The sequence below is a fragment of the Electrona antarctica genome, assembly GCF_951216825.1.
Source record: "Electrona antarctica genome assembly, chromosome: 7".
NCBI lineage: Eukaryota > Metazoa > Chordata > Actinopteri > Myctophiformes > Myctophidae > Electrona > Electrona antarctica.
In genome coordinates, this window is record NC_136812.1 from 36,164,327 (window position 1) to 36,190,387 (window position 26,061).

A 26,061-nucleotide genomic window follows, 5' to 3' on the forward strand; every position below is an offset into this window, starting at 1 on the left:
AGATCTGAGCACTCAAAAAATTTGACATTTAAAACGGTTTATTCCATCAAAGCCAACATGTTTTACTCGTTATGGTTCCCACACTAAAAATAAATTGATAAAAGCTTGGTGGGGTCCATTTGACCCTCTTCTGCCAATATTTCTGAATCGTCCCTAAGGTATCGTCCCTAATGTATGAATGCATGAACCATTGTAAAGTGCTTTGAGCACTTGGAAAAGCGCTATAAAATTGCAATTCATTATTATTAAGGATGAATAGTCACAGCTCTCCACAGGTAATTGCTTTATTGGTTGTAGCTAATGGCCTGTTCCTGACTTGTATTATTAGACGGTCAGATCGTCTCGACATGATGCAGCTAGTAATTGCTATATATGTATTCAGGCGAAGTTCTGTCTGTTTACTTTAAAAGAACTCTCTGTCTCACTCTCTCAACCTCTCACTCAAACTCAATCTTTCTATCCCTCGCTCTCTCATGTTCTCATGTTCTTTCATGTTCCCCGCCCCCTCTCTCTCTCTCTCCCTCCCAATGTCTCTCTGTGAATGCAGGCCCTGAACCTGGCGTACAGCAGCATATATGGCTTCTACAGGAACTTCCTGGGGCCGCCACACATCAAGGCCATGTGCCGTCTCCTGGGCTACCAAGGCATCGCCGTGGTCATGGAGGAGCTGCTAAAGGTCGTCAAAAGCCTGGTAAGCAACGGAGCGGCCAGGGGAGCAAGAACAGCCTGCTGTCTGAGCAGGGTTATGTCACGATATAAAAACGATATAAAATGTTGTCTGCCTTCAGCAGACAACATTTTTATCAGCCAACAAAGTCGACATGTCACAATGTGACGCGTTGTGAGCTTGAAGCTGTGCTATTTCTGAAATTGTGGTTAAGCAGCATACCCTATCTGTGCCAAGACGTAAAGTTGTTATTTTATTTTTATTTTTTTATAAATATATTATTTAATTTTTTCAGATAAAAAAAAGGTTTTTCTGACGTGCACGCAATGTGCACATGGATGCGCCCATGGTTATTTATTCTTTCAATTGTCCCATATCTCTGGCAACTGCACTGCGTTTCTGTTTAACCCATTTGACCTGAGAAAAGATTCTACAAATGTCTTCTAAATCCTGACAGTTTTCTGAAAAAACCCATGTTTCTATCGTTCTCAAACATTTTCATGCCAAGGACCCCCAAAAATAATATATGTAATTGGCCGCCGACCCACATCTGAAAATACGTTGTTCCAGTGACCCCCCCCAGAAGCAAAGATTTGAGTTAATGCTTTGAGCTTGTAGATCTGCTATTTTTCAATAGCTAAAGTATAACATAATCCTTAAAACACCAAAAGGGGTTCCTGTTCTGAATGGGTTAACAGGTGGGGCAGATTGGGTTAAAGGGGAAGCAACGGAGGGGTAAAGAGGAAAAGTTGTAGAGCTTGTAGATCGACTGTTTTTGCCATTTGTTTTTTAATTTGGCCTGTTCCTGACTTATATTATTAGACGGTCAGATCGTCTCGACATGATACAGCTAGTAATTGGTATATATGTATTCAGGCGAAGTTCTGTCTGTGTTTACTTTAAAAGAACTCTCTGTCTCCCTCGCTCAACCTCTCACTCTCAAACTCAATCTTTCTATCCCTCGCTCTCTCATGTTCTCATGTTATTTCATGTTCCCCGCCCCCTCTCTCTCTCTCCCTCCCAATGTCTCTCTTTTTGCCATTTGTTTTTTAATTTGTGACATACTTATGATGCCGAGGATAGGGACACCATGTTGGAGCTAAATGAATGGTCCATCCTCTTCCTCTCATACAGCTCCAGGGAACCATCATGCAGTATGTGAAGACCCTGATGGAGGTGATGCCCAAGATATGCCGCCTTCCCCGCCACGAGTACGGCTCTCCAGGTGGGTGACGCGGTGGCCCTTTCTATCAGACGTTTAATTGAAAAGGTCAACTCGGCTCAAACACTTTTACTGCGGCATATCCAGTCTACATGGTTCACCAACTAATGAGCGGACAATGTGCTGTACATTAGGGTTTCACTTGCAACTATAGGTTTTTAGAGATCGTTATATTCATTACTTTTTCGTGTGTGTGTGTGTGTGTGTGTGTGTGTGTGTGTGTGTGTGTGTGTGTGTGTGTGTGTGTGTGTGTGTGTGTGTGTGTGTGTGTGTGTGTGTGTGTGTGTGTGTGTGTGTGTGTGTGTGTGTGTGTGTGTGTGTGTGTGTGTGTGTGTGTGTGTGCTTCTGCTACACTATCAATTTTAATAGCACGTGAAGCCTTCAAGCATTTGATTTATTGTACATGAGGCATGTGGCTTTATGGTGTTATTTCACTTTAATTTTGCATGTCTCATTCATGAGTTATTATTACAGTGCCTTTTTACAGCCAGTCAGTTTGACACTGAAAGAAGAAATATTATGCTCCTATGAATTGTCTGCCATGGAACAAGGAAGTTGTCAGCCAGTCTAGTTTAAAAGCAACACACTTTATTACCGTGAAAAAAAATTATGGTCTCTTATCTGGATATATGAAATATACATTGTATGGACATGTGGGCCTGTTTTTAAATACGAAGAAAACAAAAGAAGAAAAAAAAGGGTCATGCTCGAAATAAGGATGCCAGGTTGAAAGTGGGTTAATGCAGCTGTACCACCCTCTCCTTCATATTCAGGTATCCTGGAGTTCTTTCACCACCAGTTAAAGGACATCGTGGAATATGCTGAACTGAAGACGGTGTGCTTCCAGAACCTGAGAGAAGTTGGCAACGCCCTCCTGTTCTGCCTGCTCAGCGAGCAGAGTCTGGTGTGTACTTCCTCAAACCCAGCCGAGCCTCGCTGATATAGAATTGTTAAATCCCCAGTGTGATTGACTCACATTTAGGGCTGGGAAATTAACCGAGCATGTACAAATATTTAGAACGAATACCCCACTTTTAACCGAATAATCGAAAAACAAGGTTTTGGAGGGATTATTCTCATGCCAACAAATCGACAAACAAATTTGATTTGTTTTATAATACACTAAATCGATTTGTCTGATTAACCACGTTTGTTATACACTATATAGATCAAGGGTCCTCAACTAGAAATGCTGAAGGTCCACAAATATTTTTTGAATAAGACCATGGTCCAGTCTCATGCGCGCGCGCAAATAAAATTGCAGGTCGCGGGCCACGTGGGCCCCACGGGTGGCCCCCCACCCCTAGAAACAACTATGCCTGTTTAGTACAGTCAAATCGGGTCCCAACCAACCAATACTGGTGAGCTTCATTTGCGCCAGTAAACCTAGACCACTGGGTGGTGCGTCTTGGAAAGTCTGGTGACGAGAGGTTGATTAGGTGCGTCTTCTCTTGAATCTAGGGGGACGTGTTCTAGCGCGCACGCACATGCACCGTTCCGTTCCGTCCCTGCGCGTGCAGCCGTGCACGTCAAATAATTACTGGTATCACGGTGTGGTACTGCGTTCTACGAGCATGATAGCACTGTAGATAGTGAAGATAGCCGATTAGAGCTTTATTGGCTATTTTCATCTATTACTGTGGAATGCTGTTTTATTTTTCATTTGAACGGTATTTATGGACAGAAATGTTTCTAGTTGGTGACTGGCAGATTGCAACAAGGGTGATTCTAGGCAAACGGTTGTAGTGTATGGCTTATCAGTGCCACCTTGTGGCAGTGATTGATATCACAGATTTAGACCTACATGTTCATAGTATTGATGTGTATTCTCATTTATCAAGGATGGAAGTGAAATATGCTCTCTAACATGCCAATGGTTTTGTATTTTGTCTCATCTTTAGTCCCAGGAGGAGGTTTGTGATTTGTTGCATGCCGCACCCTTCCAGAACATTCTTCCCAGAGTCCATGTGAAAGGTAGATATCACAAACGTTTTCCCCCCTATTCCATTATATTTGCATATACCTTTTTTCTTGGTTCTTTTTAGTCATGTACAAATTAAGCATCAAACAATGTGAGCTTGCTTTTGTTTAAATTTGAATTAAATGAATAGAAAACATTTAACAGCCACATGACCACAGAAAGTTGTTAACTGGCCAACACAAGCAATTGTATGTAAAACCACCGAATAAAGTTGTTTTATTCAAAGGAAGGTTTAGGTTTGCACCAATTAAACATGATGCTGGTTAAATAATTCAAACTTGCGTTTATCTTATCTGTCCAGTCCCAGTGCTACTGTTCTTCAAAAAAGCGTTCTCTGTCAAACGGTTAACCCATATTTGTTTTATTTGATTTACCCTGGGCTTCTTGGTGACTTCTCAGAGCATCTTTCGGTCAGCTCTTGGGCTGAACTTGGTCAGATGGCATGGCCTGGAGAGATTTCCAGTACTCTGAAGTGTGTTGTGGTTTTGACTTTCCGCAGAGGGGGAGCGTCTTGATGCCAAGATGAAACGTTTGGAGGCCAAATACACAGCCCTGCACTTGGTTCCACTGATAGAGCGCCTCGGCACCCCACAGGTACAGTAGGCGTTTTCAGAAATGCCATTATTGTAATCAGTCTTGTGTGCAGTGAAAGATGTCCACCAAGTTAGGTGCTGTCAGAACACAATCATCAATTTTGTTGTGACTTGGAACTCGGCATCTCCCAACCATGGCAACCCTTTCTCGTTCTTTTAGCAAATCGCCATTGCTCGTGAGGGTGACCTGCTTACCAAAGAGCGTCTGTGCTGTGGCCTGTCCATGTTTGAGGTCATTCTCACACGCGTTCGAGGCTTCCTTGAGGACCCTATCTGGCGTGGCCCGCTGCCCAGCAACGGCGTGATGCACGTGGACGAGTGCGTCGAGTTTCACCGTCTCTGGAGCGCCATGCAGTTTGTCTACTGCATCCCAGTGGGAACCCACGAATTTACCGTGGAGTAAGTCCCGATATTTTGGTTTAAATTCTCAACAAGAGCTGTTCTGGCCTGTACTGACACGCCTTATATAAATTACGTGTGCATAAACGTTACATTTTACCCGTCTGCTTTTCAGGCAGTGTTTTGGGGATGGCCTTCACTGGGCAGGCTGCATGATAATCGCCCTGCTGGGACAGCAGAGACGATTTGACGTTCTGGACTTCAGCTACCATCTCCTCAAGGTGCAAAAGCACGACGGCAAGGACGAGATCATCAAGAGTGTGGTGAGTTGAGGAAAGGCGGAGTAGTAATACTAACTTACTAATGCATGATTTGTACTTGGTTGCACGTGGGTGCCTCACCGTGACAACCAATCTACAAGGTGTCAATGCATTGCAAGCGCAATGCAATGTGGGCTTATAGATATTTTCGGTGTGCAGTACCCACACGCAACTACTGTATGTACAACTCGGGCTTAAGAAGACTTCACTTTGGCGTGAATGTGTCACTGTACATTATCCTGAATATTACACGGCTTCTAGTGAACATAATGAATGACACTAAACATTGATACAAAATGGGAGAGAATAATACCTAGGCACTTCAGGAGAGACTACCCAAATATAATACTGGCACACGTATTTATTATTTTGCCCCTTCAAAATAATAAATACATGCTGTATTTTGCTGAAGCGTCTTTGTACTTGATTTAAAAGGGTATTTTACTTATTGATGTAGACTTTTGTCATTGCATAGCACTCAAACAACTTCAATCATACATTGAGAATGTTGGTTAAAAGAGGAAACTAATTTGATTGAAAAGATGTGTACACTTAAAGGGGAAAACCACCCATTTTCAACATTTTACTATGTCATTAATATACCTTAGAGCTGTTGTATGGAAATAATAAAGTCCCCCCATTTTGTGTTTCCTAGAACTGTAATTATGGAAAAAAAAGATTTTTTTCAGACCTCTAGTTCTAGGAAACACAGAATGGGGGAACTTTTTTATTATTTCCACACAACAGCTCTAAGGTACATTAATGACATAGTAAAATGTTGAAAATTAGTGGAATGCCCCTTTAATTCGAGAGCACCCATTATGAATCTTTCCATGTTCCTGCAGTGGAGATTGTATTGTCCTCCTTGAGGCAATGCAAATATTTATGTCCAACAACAATCCCATGCTTTCTCTCATTTAAATGCTGCAACACAAATGTCTTTTGCTTTCCCTTCAGCCATTGAAGAAGATGGTGGATAGAATCCGCAAGTTCCAAGTCATCAACGATGAGGTTTTTGCCATTCTGAACAAGTACCTGAAGTCAGGAGACGGGGAGAACATGCCGGTGGAACACGTCCGGTGTTTCCAACCACCTATACATCAATCCCTCGCCAGTAACTGAATTTTAGTTGCTGTTGCCTGCCAGCAGTCACAACGGTGACAAATAGGCATTACCTTTTCTTGCACCAGCCAGAAATATCTAGGTCTTGTGCCACAATGGACCATTATTAAAAGAAGAAAGAAAACTAAGGAAGTTGGGCCACAATTTTATGTTGAATTATTCTTTTTTTGTACTCACTTGTGCCTTATTGAAAAATGAATAGCTATTTTCCCTTGTTTTGAATGGACTTTACTTTGTTTTATACTTATGGAACTCCTATAGATCAGGGAGGGGAAGACTACTTTTATCAAATAAATATTTAAGGGTTTGCAGTGGTGGAATATTAATGGAAAAATGGTAATCTATTTTAAGTTGGGGTCAAAGTAAATTGTATTTTCTATATTGTTAAACATGCATGCTAAACTCATCCTTTAAGAGGAAATCTGAGAAGTAACAGAGTTCATACTTGTTGAGCATTTATTCACTGTGCCTTTCAAATGTTTTAATCATTTTAATTCAATAAATATGTAACAAATCTGTTGATCTTGAGTGCTTTTTATGTAAACAATACAAAAAAGTTCATGGTGACTTCAACATAATGTTACTTTCAAGTATTACGAGCACACAAATCTTAGTGAATGTCTCAGTCATATTCAGCAGGACCCCATCATTTGTAGAGCTATCTTAAAACACATCTATGAATTTAAAGAAAGCAAGTCAGTGCATGTATATGCAGATCTTTGTACGTAATATAACAAAGTTCTTTATTTTAGAAAATCTGACTATTTACAGGGCTACACAGGAATGAAATAAAGTTCTAAACAAATACTAATCAAGTCATAATTCTGAGAGAAATAAGGCAAATGAAAACTGTTAAGTACAATCGATTGGTCCAACCAAGTCACTTGTCCCCTAAAACTGATTGTCTTAAGGTTGTCAATACCATGTGCATAGCAATGCCATGGCTGTTTAGTCTGGGAGGGGGGAGAGGGTGACAAGTTCCTTTATGATCCTATGGGGCTGTCACTGCACCATTCCTTCTAGATATGCTGTCAAAATTTGAGCCCATTTCTCTGTCCTCCGTGTCTGCGGAGTCTGTGTGTAGCAGCTCGTAGGTGCTGTGAGAAGCCACGCCGTTCGCCGTTGGAAAGGCCTTTTCGTCCTTCCTCATGGAGACGGCAAGAGCAGCCAGGCTTACACTAATGTCTTTAAACGCGTGGAGCAGGAAAATGCCCACAATGATGGTGAGGAAGCCACTGAGGGTGCCGATCACGTCGCCTGTGCCCATGTGCTCCCACTCCTTGAACAGGATGGCCGAGCAGGTGAGGACGGACGTGGTGAAAAACACATAGTAGATGGGCGTCACCAGGGAGGTGTTGAATATGTCCAGAGCCTTGTTCAAATAGTTAATTTGTGTGCTCACGCAGGCCACCAGGCCCAGGAGCAGGACCCACGCCAGTGGGTTGCCCGACACAGACTTCCCGGCAATGGCTTCCTTGATGGCAATGCCCAGCCCCTTTACGCAGGACACCGACAGCGACCCGATCACAGAGCAGATGGTGATGTACACCAGGATGTTGGTCTGACCGTGGCGGGGGCCCACCACGAATATGAAGATCAGAGCCACGATGATGACTAATGTAGCAAAGATCACAAAACCTATGGGAAGGCAGGGTGGAAGCTTGGTCAATAACTTTTCTTTCTTCACACATTTAAGGTACAAATGAGCAAGTAAACTAAAACATGCAATGATAAATAGACAATATAATGTAATATTACATTATATTGTCCATTTATTTACTATTACATTGTAATAGTACACAATGTGTGGATTAAAAAGATAAAGGTGCAAGGCTGTAAGAGTTAGCAATTAAACTAAAAGATTAAGAAAATCAGTTGGAAAGGAATTGCAGATGTTGGTGCATCTAAATCCCTTCTTAAAAATGTACTTTTACAAATGTTTTTCCATTTTAAAATGAGATTTTATTGTTTGATTCCCTTAAATGTTTTTATTTCTCACAGCGACAGTCTAAAGTTAGGTGAGGAACTATATCCCCGAGACCGTCAGGAAAACTCTGGGAAGTGTTTTTTTTTTTTTTTTCGGTTTACGCCTTTTATTGGTTTTTGAAGGGACAGACAGTAGGCTGACAGGAAACGGGAGAGAGATGGGGGAAGACATGCAGTAAAGGCCGTGTCGGGCTCGGGAGTCGAACCCGCGGCACACTGCGACTGGATTACCAGTCGGGTGCCCAGACGGTTACGCCACCGCCTGGGCTCTGTGAAGTGATTGAGCAAGTTACCGAACCACCCACCTACTCAAGTGGAGCTGGTAAGTAGGTGAACAACAGTATACACTGTGATTGTACTGGATGTGAAGACCTGGTTAGCACATTGCTCCGGGCAGCGCACCCCCCACACCTCCGCCTCCGGTCGAATGGGGTGGTTCTTCTGCCCCTTTTTCCATACGGTTGTCACGTTTTCGTTTGACTTTATACCTGATCTGATGTAAATAAGCCTTAGTGCTTTTCTGGTTTTATCCTCGTAGCAGTCAATCAAGCTTGTTTGTTAAATGTAGGCTATATAATTGTACATATGCAGTAGACTATATTAATTAATGTCTGTAGTTATTAATGCCTGTAGTTATATGTACATAGCCTACTTTATCCGCGGGATTCAGCGTTTTAGCTAAAGCGGTAATTTAAGCAAAATAACAATATAATTTGAAAATGTATAGATGTCTCTTCAACAAAATGGGAGCCAGCGGCAGGCTTTGGGAGCCAGCGGCAGGCTTTTTCCAATTGCGGTCCTTTTCATAATTCAGTGTTTTAGGCAAAGCGATGCAGGCCTAATTATTATATTATGTTCATTCCATACCAAAACTCTGTCACGTGAGTGTGTGTGTGTTGACACTATACACACGCAGAAGAACTGAGAGGCGGGGATGCACTGCCCGGAGCAGTGCGTTAAACCAGGTCTTTGCGTACTGGACAGCTCCCAGGTGTGAATGTATTTATCTATGAGAGTGTGAAGCAGGGCCCTCGTGAAAAAGAGATGGAAATGTGCTTTACGCTGGCTAAATAAAAAGGATTATAAAAACTAAACAAATTTTCCACGTCATGTTTGCATGCTGTTGCAGATTCTATTTTTTTCTTCAGAATTATGTAAAGCACTTTGTAACTTTGTTTTGATAGGACATTATTACTATAATCTGTCATTTATTTGGCAGGCATTGAGGACAGCATATCCCCCTTTCAAAAGTGGGAGGGGGGGGGGGGGCTCAGTGTTCTCTGTAACTGACCTCAAAATTGAACAAATATGGATGAAGTACACCTTCCTGGTCTAAAGCCAAACCAAATACTTTATTGTCATGTGTCCCCAAATTAGAGCAATTCTCAAGGTTAACGATTCCTCCGTCAGATGAATTTCCCCTCTGCTCTAATGAAACAGTCAGCCAGTGTGGTGAACAACATGAATGTAAGACTATACCTGGGTCAACCAGCTTTATGGCCATGTGTTCCAGGCTGTTGATCTCTTCCTCTTTAGGTGCATGGATCACCATGGTGGTGGAACCCAGGATGCTGAGCATGCAGCCAAGCTTCCCATGCAGGTTTAACCGCTCCGTCAGGAAATATGAGGAGAGGACGGCGCTGGAAACAACATGAACCATCAGTCTGTCAGATTCAAGTCCACACAGGTACAGTCCACAGCACAAAAAGGACAGGCTTCAAAAAGTCCAGCCTGAGTTATAGCAAATCAACAATTAAATGAAGGAACAATGTAGGTTTGTACCTGACGAGCACGCTGAGAGCCCCCAGAGGGGTGACGAGCGTAGCTGGGGCAAAAGCATACGCTGCAAAGTTGGCTGCCTCCCCGGCACCCACTGTAATATTGAAGAGAATAATGTCAGCCTCACGGTTAGTCAAGTATGAGAGGTATATCACGTGCACTTTGTTTAGTGTCATTTCTCTTCACAGTGCTACTTACTTGATAATAAGCCAGCCCACCACAGCCACTCTTTTAGATAGGCATGACCACCCTGGCCTGAAACAAACAGGTGTAAACATTAAGAATCTTTAATCTCTAAATGACTACATTTTACATGCAGGCTACACTTGATTATAGCGGTTTTTCATTGACATTCTCTTGAAAGAAACAAACACCTAGGGTTTTACTGTGTAGCAAAGTTAATGATTACTATGTGCAATAAAAGTGAATTCCTTTGAGCTGCAGTCATGTGTTGATCCATTTAGACGACAGGTTCACAACGTCTGGTGTGGGGACCACCAGGGTATCCAAATGGACCCTTATGGGTCTGTATCTCAGGGTGTCAAGGTTGATGTCACGACTACCTAGTCGTTACGTAATTTCCTCCTTTTATAAGGCTTCGTGCCAGAATCATTATCCGACTAATTAAATGTTCCAATTGAGTTTGTGTAAGATAATATCTAAACCTAAGTTTACCTTTTGACTAAAAAGGTAAAACCCGAAACCCTACAGTATCTACTCGGCAAGCATTCAGTCAAGACTACGCTCTTTTCGAAGTTAGGAGTTACATCTGGTCAGCACTTCCGCTCTTGTGACCGCGGATCATTCTCAACCCTTACACAGGGAGTGTGCAAAAGGGTCCATTTGGTTCCATCTCTCAGTTAAATTAACACTGAGAAATCCAAGGGTTTGCACTAATTCAAACTTAGCAACGTCCAAGAAAATCCAACTTTAAACGGTTACACGAGCGTCTAGCGGTTGTTTAGCATGTTTTTCAAGGAAGTTGAAAAGCTTTAGCGCCTCCCCGGCGCCTCCCCTGGTCGAAAATGTCCAACTGACTTCAGTTCACTCGACATTCACGCGCAGTCGCGCACGAATCCCTTGATAAACATGGAAGCGGCTGACTAAACCAACCGCTGTAACGCTCGTAACCGTTTAAACTCAGATTTTCTTGGACGTTGCTAAATTTGAATTAGTGTAAACCCTTTCTGCCCCTTCACGTTTTGGTTTCATTGTTTAGAAAAGGGTAAGAATTGTTCCTTGTGGAAACATGCGCCGTTTCTGAACGGGGTGGGAGGGGCCCTGTGTGTGACCTCATCTCGGAGCTACAGAATGAGCGTAGGGAGAGGGCACATATGAGGCTATGCCTGGCCTTGTGAATACATAGGCGTGTCACATGCAGGCCAAGCCAGTCATGTTACAGTGAGACTGAGTACTGTAGTAGTGTAAACATTAAACAATATGCTAATAATACCGGTTTGACTTCTGCTTGATTATCAGTTTTGCAATCAATGCACAAAGTCAAGTCATGTCATGCCAGTCATGTTCAGCTCAACAACATGTTGCAATGAAGTGTTGCAAACATTATGCCCACGCCCCACGCCCCATACAATACAGCAGCGGTTCTCAAACTTTTCCATGACAAAGTTGTTCAAATGTTGATCCACCTTAACAATACAGTACATACCTGCCCGCATAGAGCCCTTCCTGGCCAAGCGCAGAAGACCTTTTTTCTTGAGGATGAAGCTGCCGCCGATGAATATGCTGGAACTGACGGCCAGTCCGAGGCCAATGTAAAAATCATACTGCCCCCGGTCCTGACCCATAGTGAGGCTGGATGTACTGACAGCGTGGTCTGTCACATTTACCACCGAACACTGAAGATGCTGACCAAGGAGGGAACAGTTCCGACCAGCCAAAATACCTGACAGCAATAAGGAAGAGGGAATGGATTTAGAAAAATGATAACATTATAATACAAAATGTGAGTCAGAGTTACTTATATGCCTAGAATGGTAGTGACCCTGACATGTATTTCATGTATGCCATTGATTATACACAGCCACGGTGGGAGTGATTTATGGCTGTATATGGAAATACATGAAATGTATGTAATGTCACAGCCATTTTAGGGCTAGGTTTAGTTACAACAATTAAATCCCCCACAAGCAGACGATCTACCTACCGTCTCCACATGTTAGATTACAAACTGCCAGCCCCTGGTTGAATGTGTGATGATGCGCCATCACCGATATCGACACATTTAAAGTAAATGTCACAAAGATGTGAATTCAGTCCACCACACACAGCTAGTTCCTTCCTGGACTTGGCCAGTAAACTACTGCAGTACACAGTATAGGCTACTGTATGTCTGCTGCTGCCTGCTGCACTCAGTCAGAGTAGCTATATATTTTTATGTTTGAACTTTGAACGTGACGAGATCGGAGGTGGAGTGACAGAATGTCATCTTAAACATTTGAATAATTTGAGGAAGTCGCAGACAGTCAAAGACGGCAAGACCAGGAAAAGATCAGCATTGTGGTTGTAATTAACAAGCAGCTGACGACAGCCAGTAGGCTAGACGTGACGCGGGCGTGTGGCAGCAGTCCAATTTGGTTTGTTTCTTAGTTTGGTTTATATGTTGCCCCCAACCAGAGCTTAAACAAACACATTCACTTCCATGTTAGCTTCTATTAGCGCAAGAAGAAGGCTAGCGAAATGGGCTAGCTGACATTAGCTGAAGCGAACCAGAAGAGCCAGCCACCAGGGGAAAACATTATAGCAGATTTAAAATAAATAAATAAAATAAACAACGTTTCATTTAAAAGCAGCGAATGTTCCTAGCTGGTTTTATTGGGTATTTAGACATGTATAATTACCCGTACGATGGTATCTTGTGTTGGCCCAGACCAAAATGGTGGTGTTTGGTGGAGGTGAGCTGACAGCTACAGTAGCAGTTAGCTGCTGGGCTCCATATCCTCACACAGAGCTGAGACACACACACACACACAGGGACAGTACGTGTTCCTCCCACCCGCTTGCCTAGCTCTGCTCTGCTCTGCAGGGCTGCTTGCTCTGATCCCTCTTCTATCTACCACCACTGAACCTATGCTGTTATTAACCCTCCACAAGCCTGCTGCATATGGGACCAAAGTCTACGCAACTTTTACCACTCATGTCAGTCAAATCCCCTGTTGTAGGCTACTCATTTGAAAGGCTGATATTAACATACATTTCATATTATCTATGACACACAGCCATATGTGTGAGTGATAGAGATATAGGGCTGTGTATATGGAATCCATCATTAATGTATCCCAGACATTCTACTATTCTAGGGCTATATAAACCTGACTCCCCCCCCAGGAAGAAGTACTCTGTCTCTGTCCAATGTGTGGAAATGTTACTAGTAGTAAATTAGTAATACTGTAGGCAATAGGCATATTCACATGTGTTGTTTGTTGCTGAGGAGCTGTTTGTGTCTGTGGAAAAAAAAAGTAAAACTCCATAGGCCTATATATTAAAAAATAATAATAATCGACATTTACTTGAGTATACAGAACGTGCACGTCGCATTGCAACATAAATGTACCAACCATGTGTTGTGAGCTTGTAGTTCTGCTATTTTTAACTATTTTTGAACATCTCTGAGGGGGGGTGGGGGTTTTACATTTTCAATGGGCCTACAAAAAGAAAATTGAGTATGATTCACTTAGTCCACCATCTCTTTTAGGTAAATCTACTCAATGTCCACCACTGAGACTTACCCATCTGTTCATTGGTGATACTCATCCTCCAACAACTCCTTGACTTATGTTTCTGCTTCTACAATTACGCTGAATAATTCATGGCCTTACTTATGTAGGTGACTCACCATTGCTAACACAGGTAACAGGGTTGCACCCTCAGAACAAATTCAACCACAAACTAGAAAATATTGTTCCTGAAGAAACTATATTGTGCATGGGCAAGCCCAAAAATAGTAGTAAAATAGTACAATGCCGTCAAGGTCCCAGCAGTGCACTCGACTTGACCTGATATCTCTGACTGTTGTGAGTGTAGACTTGGCCCCGGGTGATCGGATTAATCACATTATCATCAGTTGTGCTGATTAGTGATTAGACTGAGTTTTGTCAGAGCAGCAGCATTATTGGCTTAGGAATGGGAAAAAAGTATAGGGAACGAGGGAGCTCCTGTAATTTAACTAACTAAATAAATACATGTTTATTATGGTGGAGAGACAAATATTTTCTTAGGTGGTACTTATACAGTATAAAAAGGTTGGGAACCAATGAGCTAGAAGACCAGAAAGTATTTTTTTGCCACTCTGACAGTGATGATGTCACGTGCATGCCCTCTATAATAGGCTAATAGAAATAGTGTAGGATATCTTCAGTGTGCTGCTGCTGCTGCAGCAAGCCCACAATGAGAGGCAGAGTAGGGCCTGGAGTCAGAATTTACATCACCTTGCCTCAAAGTCAACTTGTTATGCATTAAAGATAGTTTACTTTTGTGATAACTATACATTACTGCATAATCCATAAATGGTCAGAAAATACTAATATTTGATGTGTCAGTATCCTAGTGTCAGTAGTATCCTGGTGGTCAGTAACCTGGTGTCAGTATCCACTCCACACTGTCTGCCAGTGCTCATTCAATGTTATGGTTTGTGTTGCAGGTACCTCGTAAATCAGAAATGTCCAAAGTCTGGCCTGAGGCATTGTGGCATGAGGGCAGATGGCTTCCTTCCTAAAATGTATTATTCATGGACCGTCAGTAAATAGTCACTTAATAAATCCATATTTAAGTTTCTCAGTATTTTGAAATGAACCTCTACTTCACAGTAGAATTAGTAGGATTCATAATTGCTTGTTCCTTGTGGTGTTTTATATTATGAAGAGGTGAAAGAAAGGCATTTGTTTATGGAAACTTTTTCTCACCTTTTTTGCTACACTGCTATTTGAACAGACAATGCAATAGCAATGCAGTGCATGAATGTGAAAGAAGGCTGAAAATGTGGTGACTCTGAGAAAGTACAATTATGGGTCCATTTGGTTCCATTGTGTACATTCTCAAGAGTTACAGACTTTTAAAGGTCCATTTAGAACCCCCTCAAGGAATCACCAGGGTCCCCTGGACACGAGATTCAATACTACGGCAGTGTCTAGCCTTGTAGATTAACTTTATTGTCACTTAGTTGCACGGTCAGGTACATACATGTGAAAATCTTACGCTCGGAAGCTCCAATATAATAAAAATCACACCCGTGTGAACTGAGTGGTGCAAGGTCTTATATAGCCTGATCAGCTGTGGTCTGACGTAATGTCAGTGACCATAGTAACCATGCTCATTCTTTTGGGCCCCACGTACAGGTACACACAAACACGGATACAGACAAAGTTGGTTGTTGGAGTGGTTTGCACCACTCAAAAATGACATAAAACATGGTAAAAACCTAAAAACACTGAACAATAAAAACACAGGGCAATCTGTCAAAAAGTGCATAGTGCAGTGCACTTGAGTACGGAAGGTACACATTCATAGTCACTTTGCATTTAGCATCCTGACAGTCTGTGGGAAGAAACTGTTCCTCAGCCTGCTTGTGCGTGCTGGGATGATCTTGTACCCCTTCACCCTTTTTGACTTGTTGGGTGAAAATAGTCTTTTGTGGGGGTGGGTGGGGTCTTCAATAATCCTCAGGGATTTTTTGAGGCAGCGCTGGGTGTAGAGGTCCTCCACACTGTGCAGCTCACACCCAGTGATCTTCTCAGCAGTGCGGACAACCTTCCTCATCGCCTCCTGTCCGTGGAGCTGCCGTACCACGATGTGAAGCTGCCCGTCAGGAGGCTCTCTAGTGTGCCTCTGTAGAAGTCCCAGGTGGTGTTGGGTCTCAGGCCGAACTGTTTCAGACGCCTAAATCCATATAGGCGCTGTTGAGCCTTTTTTACCACTGCGGTTACATGGCAGTCCCAGGTCAGGTCCTTCTCGATGTTCACCCCCAGATATTTAAAAGGTATGAGACCTTTTACCAGGGTTATCATTTACTATTCTGTCCATATCAGGTTGCAACTCGAACACGGCTGAGTCGGCTCTAGGGAACTTGGCGCGTTCTAGCGTGCACGCACGTGCACCGCAAAGTGCCGTACCTGCGAGTGTGCATGAAAGGAATATTGGTACCACACCGTGGTACTGCGAGATATTAGACTTTCAGGCCATCAGGCTGAGGTTGTGCTGTGCAACCCCTATCGACGGACACCTTTTGACCTCACACGGGGGAATTTGTAGAGATTTTAACCTGAGATCACTGGTGGACGGGTTTCTGAACTGCCCACAGCCCTCCTATGAGACACAGACCGAGTAGAAAAGAATGGTGGTGTTTTATCAAGAACATTAGTGAGGACCAATTATATGAAGATATGTTGAAAAGTGATGATGAATCAGATCTGGACAGATCTGCACATCTGTACATGTACATCAACCTAGTGTCAGCTAAGGTATATTGGCTGACACAGAAGGAACTGTAGGTCTGTGGTGACTTGCCACCACAACCGTAAACTGCTTAGTGTGGTTGCCCTAACAGGGCAACCAGACTATTGTTATTGTACATTTGGATACTTTGCCGCACTACTCCTCCCACAGTTTTTGCCGCACACACTCGAGCCATATGTCAAATCGACCGGCTTCATCGGGAATCGTGTGCTTGTATTTTGCTAAGAGATCCGTTGTATAGTTTAATTGATATTAATGAATTAGTTCTCCATAGACTTATAATGGGGAAATCGAAGACAAAATTTAAGTATTTTTTTCCCTTGGAGACCGTAAGCGCCATATTTACAAGACTTGGGGGGAGGTTCATAATAATTATGAAAATTAATTGAAAGGGAATTACATCAGTCGGCCTCATGGTGGCGCTATTACAGCCCACTTTGCGTTTTTCCCTATAACTCTTGAACAGTAAGTCGTCAAATCTAAATTTCTTTTTCCATGGATTCCTTGGGTCATGATGCATTTCCACATATAGGCCACGCCCATTTTCGTCAGGGAAAAAAATCCTGCAAATTTGAATTTTCTCCAAAACACACTTTTGGCTCCTCCTCCTACAGATTTTGTCCAAATCTCACAAGAATCGGCACACATGATCTCCGGACCTATCCGATTAAAAGACCAACTGCAGAATTTTGGTAGTGCGTATACTTCGGCCGTAATCGTCGTCCGAAGTTAGTAGGAGGGGCCTATTTTACAAAAAATGCCACAAATCACGAACGGAATGTCCAAACCATCCCAAATTTGAATCACATGTCCCGGGTGGTTCAATCAACCAACCATAGGGGGCGCCGCAAATGCGAAAAGTGTAACCGATTGTTGCAAAAACATGATTTTGGGGGGATAAATCCCCTCCGAATTACTTACGCATGATCACAAGGTTGACACGACATTGTAATTGGCTAGCAACATTAGTGGGAGGGGCCTATGTAAGCGACTGCGGCAACCACACTTTGCACTTTTTCAAAATTGCAACCTTTCCAGTTTATATTCATATTTGAACAGAAAAGAGAGGTCGCACACAATGCATCGCGACGCATTGTGAGCTTGTAGATCAGCTATTTTCAAATGGTCGAAATGTATATAGGGTTGAAGTGGTTACAGTAATGTATGTTTTTCTAATCAAAATGTAAATCTCCAAAGTAACTAGTAACTAAAGTTTTCAAATAATTGTAGTGGAGTAAAAGTACAAATGTTGGCTCTGAGATGTAGTGGAGTAGATGTAAATGTATTGGAAATTGGAATACAGTCAAGTAAAGTACAAATACCTCAAAATTGTACTTAAGTACATTATTTGAGTAAATGTACTTAGTTACTTTCCACCACTGGGTTAACGGCAGGAGGATGAGTTAACAAAACGTCAACAAAGAGAGAAGTATATGACCAAGCTGTCCGTCTGATGACAAAAAAGATTACGAAAGAAAGGAGAGAGAAGTATGACTAAGACACAGAAGTGGTCAATGTTATCCTCAACTTCATATTGACATCTGTTGTCCAGATCATATCTCACACCAGGGCTGCAGGGCTGAATCATTCAGGCCGCGGTAGTCAAGTCATACACCCAGCGCCAGGCCACCCTATCCCTATACCCACACGCGTGTACGTTTGGATTACAACAGAACCATAGTATAGACAGAGTTGCGACATTGAGGGGGCAGAAAACAGCCCGGTCATGTGGTTCATGTACTCGCGCGAGCCCTATCGAGACCTATCGACTACAATAGATCTCTTAAATACCCTCCGAATTACTTACACATGATCACAGGTGTGACTTGAAATTGTAATTGGCTAGCAACGTTAGTGGGAGGGGCCTATGTAAGCGACTGCGGCAACCACACTTTGCAATTTTTTTAAATTGCGACCTTTCTAGTTTACAATTAGGCCTGTAAAAACGAAGTCTTTGTTAGAATGCTGTCAAACACCCCAGGGGTCAGGGGACAGCTCCTATTTTAGTAATATAATGTCAAACTGCAAAGCCCTCTGCTTCCTTTTACAAATGACATGAGTCTACAATTTATTTGTGCTTAATCATTCAGACCTGTTAATAATACATTACATTCTACCTTTTTCAATACATGTGTTAAACAATGTTCTGCATACTTCATATATAGTATAGATATTTAATTAGTCCTATTGGTATAAAACACATGAGCTAGTTGCCATGTGAACCCTCCTCACAGGAGCATCCTGTGAAGTGAACATTCTGATTGGCTACCACAAGCGGAGGTAGCCCATGGAGGAGGGACCTTGAATTTACTAATACTGCAATGTTGTGACCACCGTGTTGTGTTCACATTGAGATCGGCTTACGATGTGACTCCTGAATCCCACAGGGCCTTCTGCCCGTGGCGCCTTGTAACTGAGTGAATTCTGTTCAATAAAACTGATCAGATTCATCGACTAGAACCTGTTGCGTGCCTCCGATTTCCTCCACTCAACCATCGCTGCTACAAGACACATGAGTCACTTGGTGCACAAAATATACATCAGTGGTGAAGTGGTCCTTCACCACTGATTCACCACCGCAAAAGGGAATTCCCTGTAGCTCAGGGGAGATATTAGACTTTCAGGCCATCAGGCTGAGGTTGTGCTGTGCAACCCCTATCGACGGACACCTTTTGACCTCACACGGGGGAATTTGTAGAGATTTTAACCTGAGATTTGAACCAGTCTCCCCCGTGTGGAAAGCCACTAAGCCAACCACAGCCAAAGGGAACTCCCTCTAGCTCAGAGTGAGCTATTAGACTTTTAGGCCATCAGGCTGCAGGTTGTAGTCTGGTAACCATGGAGCAAAGACAGGCAGTGTCGGTAGGCCAATCAGAGGCAGGCGGGGCATTACCAAGGATAGACACTGCCGTAGTCTAGAATTATGCCCCTGGACACCAGGGGCACTGATTTTACTACTACTATTTAAACCTCCCAATCCCTGCTCACAGCTCATTCTTCTTACTAATAATGCACTCTTTGTTTTATTTATTTTAAGTTTTGAATGTACTGAGAGACATTATAAATTAAATTCACAATTCTTAATATTTTCATACACAGTCAAAAGTAGTACAGGCACTGTGGTAATGCAATAGCGTTCAGTAAAACATTAATGTCATTCAGTCTGTCTTTTTTCCTGCCTCTCTTTGGTTCCATGTAAGCGAGGCCTCATGGGATATGCGGAGCAAAACCACTCCAACAAACACTGTTGTTAGACCACACAGCATGGCAAGGCTGTCAGTGACCGTTAGCGCAGTCCATTCCTTAAAAAGGATAGCAGAAGCCAGAATCACAGTGGATGTGAATGTCACGTAGTAGATGGCTTCAAACATGTTAGAGCTGTAGAGCTCCAGGGCTTTGTTGATAAACACAAATTGTATAACAATGCTAATAGCCAGTATTCCCAGCAAGCCCAAGAAGAGAGCCAGGGCTCCGTTACTTGATGCCCCTCCACTGAAGGCCTCTTGTGCAGCCAGGCCCAGTCCTTTGCTGCTAGGCACTGTGAAGCTTCCAAGAAGTGAACAAATAGCCACATATACCATGATGTTTGATGAACCATGGGTTGGAGCAATCCATAGAATTAGCACCACCAGCAGCACGACAACCAATGAGGCATACAATAGAAACACTGCAAAAAAAGAACAAGCACATTTTCTATTAGTATAATGTAAACTTACAAATGTAACTTTTGCACCTCTAGCATATATAAGCCTAAGTAATAAGGCTATAAAAATCACACCTGTGTGAAGTGAGGGGCGCTAATATATTAACGTCTAACTCATGTTGATTAGGTGATGTAATGGTCATGTAAAACAATCTGTGCCAACATAAACATTAAACGCCATTAACAATACAGAGACAATATGATGCAATAAGGTACATTATGACGTAAATTTTCCCGTCATTGTCAATGGCGCCCCTTGCCCAGAAAGTAATTGTGTGTGTGTGTGCTATTTTAGCTTGACTTGCCCTTGTTTTGCATAGTTTGTCTCTGTGGCGGAGAATGCACTTTGCCTGAACTTTGTGAGATCCCCCTCTACGGGTGCCAGATTTAACTACATATTAAGTGAGCATGCTTGTGTTTCAAATGTCACACCTGGGTCAGCTAGCCTCTCTTGGAGCTCTACTCTGGAGGTAACAGCCTCTGTCTTTGGGGCGTGAATGATGAGCATAACAGAGCCACAGCAACACAACACACAGCCAAGCTTCCCCAGGATGTTCAGCTGCTCCTTCAGCACCCAGGAGCCCAGCACTCCCCTACATCACATCACATGTCATCACATACAACAAGCACCTCACAGTTTGGCAGCAGAGCAAAGGTGGCAGTTAGTATGACATACAGTACAAAAAAAAGATTATTGTACTTTGTGATACAATGGTGGCATACAAAAATAGTGAAGATAGCCAACCGACAAGCTCACAACTCAGTGCTGTGCGCTGTGTCTGTAGAAAGCTCTTATCAAGTTATCATCGTACACCATCATACATCACATTCCATGTTCAGCCAATCAAATCATCGCTATGGGGTACACACATTGCTCAGCCAATCAAATCATCACTATGGGGTACACACAGACACATAAAGCTGGGAATAGGAGGGGCTAACGCCCTTTAAATAAAGTGAGGGGTGCCCACTGTATTTATTTATATCGGCCACATGACATCATTTAGTTCCTTAAACAAACAAAGTCTTGGAGACTTGGCTGGCAAACGATTTATTTATGTCATAACTTTTCCTAAGTACTCTAAACAAACATTAAAAAGTCCATAGACGGCCTGGGCCATGGCTCAGTGGTCCAGGCACCTTGGCTTACCAGCCAAGGTGCCTGGACCACTGAGCCATGGCCCAGTCTGGCAGTGTGCCGCGGGTTCGACTCCCGATCCCGATGGCCTTTACTGCATGTCAGTGTGTGTGTGTGTGTGTATGTGTGTGTACACACACACACACACACACTAACACCAAAGACCATAATTATGTGGTAATCTCACCCTGTTTTCTTTCTTTCCTGAAAACAAAATGGAGCTTGCACAAAAACTAATTTCACCCACTGATTTAGACCTGTAAACCTGTGATGTGACATTATTATAAATGATTCTGATTGACTCTGATCATATCTAAATGCAAAGACTGACATAAATGTGGGGATGAGTTGGTAACTTCTTTACTTACCCAAACAACACTCCAAGGGCACCCAAGGGTGTCACTATGACAGCAGGGGCTGCATTGTATGCCAGGAAATTCCCAATCTGGCCCACAATCACTAAAGAGAGTTCATAAAATGGTACAATACAAATGTCAAGATAGATTCTGGTTTTGTTGATAATACAGGCTTGAAATTTCATCATTTTGGGCCAAGGCCAATTGGCCAGATTGGTGTTTTTTGACAGCACAAAGGCCAAATGCCTGGGCACTGGGCAGTAAGTTAACTAAGGCTGTCAAATAAAACAATGGTAAATGGACTGCTTTTATATAGTGCTTTTATCCAAAGTGCTTTACATTACAATGTACTTCACATTCAGCCATTCATACACCAATGGTGGAGGAAACCATACAAGGCACCAACCTGCTCATCCGGGCGAAGTTTTAGGGGTTCAGCGTCTTGCTCAAGGACACTTAGGTCAGGAGGAGCCAGGAATCAAACCTGGAACCTTTGGATTCCAAGGATTGTCGCTCTACCTCCTTTGCTGCTCTACAATGATTCTGCCACTTAAATAATGTAATTGAAAGATTAAGGGTAAACTCTCTCTAATAAATAATAAACTATTCAAAATAACAAGTTAATAAATGGTCATCTCCGGACTAATCAGAGTCACTGGATTTGTCGGGGGGTCGGCCGTGGCCACTCAATGCAAGTGGATCGTAGGCAAATTCTGGTGCCGTCCCTATTGTTTATATAATGATCTATTATATGTATATGCTCAAACCGAGTGGAAGTGGTGAGGAGCTAGTTTCGCAGTGGGGCATCAAGGCCACTGGCCTAAGGGCAATATCGTCTTATTGATCTTTTGAGGGCAAACTGATGGCTCTCCACCCTAAAATTCCTGCCTGTTTAACTAAAACGAAGAAAAACATGTTATGCAAACACATGTTAATGCAGTTAAAGCAGACAGGCTAGTTTGTCACTTGCAAAAAAGTATCTTGTACATACAAGATAGTTACTATACATCTATTGTACAAGATACTTGTACATCTTTGATTGATTGATTGATTGAAATATTTATTAACAGTTTGCAGAATTACAGTACATTTCAAGCACAAACTCAATACAAAGACTGTTAACTGTGAGAGGACGACCCAATTAAGCATTACACTTGTTTACAAGAGGGTCCACCATGTTCAATTCATCAAAACATTTAGAGACGTACAGATATACACTACTATATAGTCAAAGAACAGAACAAGGGATTCACGTGTCTTAATGACTGTTGGTAGGGCGTTCCACATTTTGGTGGCATAGGAGCGAAAATAATTTAGTCCCTTGTTTGTGCCGAATCTGGGTTGTACATGGTTTGTTGCACTCCCTCTGGTGTTGTGGGTGTGGACTTCGTTAACATTAAGGAAGTATTTAGACAGATACATGGGTATCTTGGTGGTGTATCGAATCTTGTGGACCAGACCCATTGCAAGATGCTGTACTCTGTCGTCAACCCTAAGCCATTCCAGCCTGTCAAAGTGGGCAGGGGTGAGGTGGGTTCGGGGGGTGAGGCCAAGTAGGAGCCTGACCAGTTTGTTTTGGGAGGTCTGGAGCCTTGTTTTAAGGGCCTTTGAGGTGCATGCATAGTCAAATAAACCTTGTACGAGGGCTCCTGTTAAGGTCTTCAAGGTGTTTTTGTTGACCAGTGTTGATCCTGTAAAGGAATCTTGTTCTTTGATTGACTTTTTTGATTACGTTGGTGGCCATTTTATCACCGGAAAGATTAGCCTCCAGGTTGGAACCTTCGTAGGTAATTTCATCTTTTCGTGTGATAATATTGTCACCCACTCTAACCAAGAAGCCATCTGCCCTACTATTTGATCCGAAGAGAATGGATTCAGTTTTTCCCAGGTGTAAGGATAGTTTGTTATCAGCGAGCCAGGTGCAGATTCTACCGAGTTCAGAGCTGAGGGTCTTTTCAACCTGCAGTTTGTTCTTGTCCGAGACCAGCAGTGCTGAGTCATCTGCGAACAGGAACAAGTTGCAGTCACAAGCTGATGTCATGTTGTTTACATATATTAGGAACAGTAAAGCCCCTAGTATGCTTCCTTGTGGAACGCCACAGCTCACTGGGAGGGGGGGGACAGTGTTCCGTTCACCTCCACCATCTGTTCTCTCCCCTCCAGGTAGGATTGCATCCAGCTCACTGATGTGCTATCAAAACCAATAGCTTTTAGCTTGTTAACCAGTATGGAGTGGTTCACGGTGTCAAAAGCCTTTTGGAGGTCCAGCATGACCATGCCGCAGTATTTGCCAGCATCCACATCGTGTTTGATGTGGTCGTTCAAATAGAGGAGGCATGTGTCAGTGGAGTGGGATGTTCTGAAACCAGATTAGAACTCGTACATTAATTTATTAGTGGCAAGATACTATTGTCTGTTACAGGGATAACCCCATAAAGACAGGTGGCATCCGTCATCATGCCAGAATAAGAATAAGTTGTGCTTCATCGTAAAGGATATCCCCTTAGATGTATCATCTTGTTTTCGAGGGGGTTAGGTTAGGTCTAGCCCTGAAACATGACTGTTATGATGATTATCATGACAGTCATGGCGCAACTGCAGCCTGTTTTACGCAATCGCTACATTTACAGTCCAAACATGTATATAAACATTCCTATTTCAAATATAAAGTACTCGCCACATGTGCCACGGGTGTTAGAAATGTGCTGGTACAGCAATTAGCATTGCTGCATCCCGCGTTGTTTAATAAAAAAGCATTTTTATCCGAGCGCCCCGGCTACTTTTCTCAAACGGGGTTCGTTTGGGAAATACAAAGTTGCACACCGGGAGCGCACTCGCCTATTAGTCTGTATTGGCAGTGCGGTCAGCGTGCCTATATCGAACACACCGAGTGCCACACTCCTCCCGGCCGATAGGGGCGCGAAGTTGAAAGCCAATGGCAAAAAAACAGCTCGGATAAAAATGCTTTTTATTAAACAACGCGGGATGCAGCAATGCTAATCGCTGTACCAGCACATTTCTAACACCCGTGGCACATGTGGCGAGTACTTTATATTTGAAATCGGAATGTTTATATATACGTTTGGACTGTAAATGTAGCGATCGCGTAAAACAGGAGGCAGTTGCGCCGTCATGTGAACCATGGCTAGGTTAGGTCCAAGTCCAACAATATACAGCAAGTACAGAACAATACAACAAATACAATCATGCATACATAATTAAGACGAAGACAAAAACAAACAAAAAAGCTCTCCTAAAACTAGCCGCTCCCACCCCACTTAATCACCCACAACACAGCAGACTTTTCATGCGTCAATATATTCATCAAATGCTTTTAGAGCTATAGTATGGACCAGAGCTAGCTTCATCGCAAGACGGTGTCGCGCAGCGAAAACAGCCAAGCCCACGACGCGTTACGAGCGGAGCTTGGAGAGTTCCAAGTATAACATACCCAATCGTCATCAATACTCACTAGCAAGCGTACCACTCCACCACACGGCATCTTTAAGATAGGACCCACCTGCGGAAAATAAATAAAGTTTTAGCCTTCAATTTACATCCAAAATGAGATTAGATGTGTTTTTTTACATTCAGTGCACCTCTGTTTCGGGCACGTAATATTCCTTTTCTCTGAAGCACAAATGTCGACCCGTTGATGAAACTTGATATCACAGCTATGACAATTCCAACCACCGGTAAAGTTTTACCCGTGTCTGATTCAAAAGCCATGACAACTTGAAAAGATACAAGCGTTTGTAGTCCGAATTGTAGTCCGGAAGCTCAGACAGTAAAGTACCGGAAAGAAGGGTGACAACGTCAGGTGACGCCTAGTCTCGCGTTGCCAGACTGTTTAATATTATTTGTATTTATTAAGAAATCTTTATAACAGTCAGTAGATACAGTACAATACTTGCCAGACTGTTGCCTCTCGCTAAAATGTTCATCAGTGGACATGTTTGCCTGAAAATGAATCTTTGAAATGTTTCAGTTTTACAAATATAGTGCTTTCAAATTTGAGAAATGTATAATGGGGGTCAATGGCAGGTTTTGGCATGTCAAAAAAAATCACTTTCACCTAGAAACTCCATTCACTTTGTATAATTCAGCTTACTCTGGACACACATGGTGGAACGTTTTACTTTGAAATGTTTTGTAGTCTATTTCATTTACAATACAGTATTACTATAGATTACAATGATAGATACGATTTCTTTCTCCAATAAGTCTGAGAAACTCTGCGAAACTTAGGCTATATATAACTGGCAGCAGTGATGTATGCCAGGGGATATGCCCATCAGAATTATTTAGAAATGACAGACCAATGCATAATAATTTTGTCTTTGACAGTAATGGAAGCATAGATGTATGCATTCAACTAAACCCCTGC

At 42.7% G+C, this 26,061-nt stretch overlaps 2 protein-coding genes across 6 annotated transcripts in view; one reads left to right on the top strand and one right to left on the bottom strand.

The window, feature by feature from the left end:
* cyfip1 (cytoplasmic FMR1 interacting protein 1) overlaps nt 1-6,762 on the top strand; it is a 39,067-nt gene extending 32,305 nt beyond the window's left edge. For both annotated transcript variants that reach the window (XM_079505252.1, XM_079505253.1), the window contains exons 24-31: nt 548-691; nt 1,802-1,892; nt 2,663-2,793; nt 3,791-3,863; nt 4,370-4,464; nt 4,624-4,862; nt 4,978-5,125; nt 6,080-6,762. In XM_079505252.1, the coding sequence (XP_079361378.1) occupies nt 548-691; nt 1,802-1,892; nt 2,663-2,793; nt 3,791-3,863; nt 4,370-4,464; nt 4,624-4,862; nt 4,978-5,125; nt 6,080-6,244 (1,086 nt within the window). In that variant the 3' untranslated portion in view covers nt 6,245-6,762. The remainder of the gene's footprint in view (nt 1-547; nt 692-1,801; nt 1,893-2,662; nt 2,794-3,790; nt 3,864-4,369; nt 4,465-4,623; nt 4,863-4,977; nt 5,126-6,079) is intronic.
* Nucleotides 6,763-6,944: 182 nt separating this feature from the next.
* nipa2 (NIPA magnesium transporter 2) lies at nt 6,945-25,439 on the bottom strand. Of its 4 annotated transcripts, XM_079505257.1 has the most exons (9): nt 25,274-25,439; nt 25,147-25,194; nt 21,687-21,777; nt 20,613-20,773; nt 11,676-11,912; nt 10,208-10,264; nt 10,013-10,103; nt 9,710-9,870; nt 6,945-7,882 (listed from the first exon to the last, which is right to left on the bottom strand). In XM_079505257.1, exons 1-9 carry the CDS (start codon nt 25,401-25,403, stop codon nt 7,236-7,238), a joined length of 1,623 nt encoding a protein of 540 aa, XP_079361383.1. In that variant the 5' UTR covers nt 25,404-25,439; the 3' UTR covers nt 6,945-7,235. The 4 variants fall into 4 exon arrangements, with proteins under 4 accessions (XP_079361383.1, XP_079361382.1, XP_079361381.1 ...); XM_079505256.1 differs by lacking the exons at nt 20,613-20,773; nt 21,687-21,777; nt 25,147-25,194; nt 25,274-25,439 and adding an exon at nt 12,874-13,124; XM_079505255.1 differs by lacking the exons at nt 20,613-20,773; nt 21,687-21,777; nt 25,147-25,194; nt 25,274-25,439 and adding an exon at nt 12,868-13,123.
* Nucleotides 25,440-26,061: the final 622 nt, after the last annotated feature.

What these genes read in the sequence shown, in the direction of transcription:
- nipa2 (XM_079505257.1), bottom strand. Translation starts at nt 25,403, where the DNA reads ATGGCTTTTGAATCAGACACGGGTAAAACTTTACCGGTGGTTGGAATT. An exon ending in AGAGAGGCTAGCTGACCCAG is followed by an intron (nt 11,913 to 20,612) that starts GTGTGACATTTG and finishes TATTGCTGTCAG; the next exon opens with GTATTTTGGCTGGTCGGAAC. An exon ending in GCTCTCAGCGTGCTCGTCAG is followed by an intron (nt 9,871 to 10,012) that starts GTACAAACCTAC and finishes TGTTGTTTCCAG; the next exon opens with CGCCGTCCTCTCCTCATATT.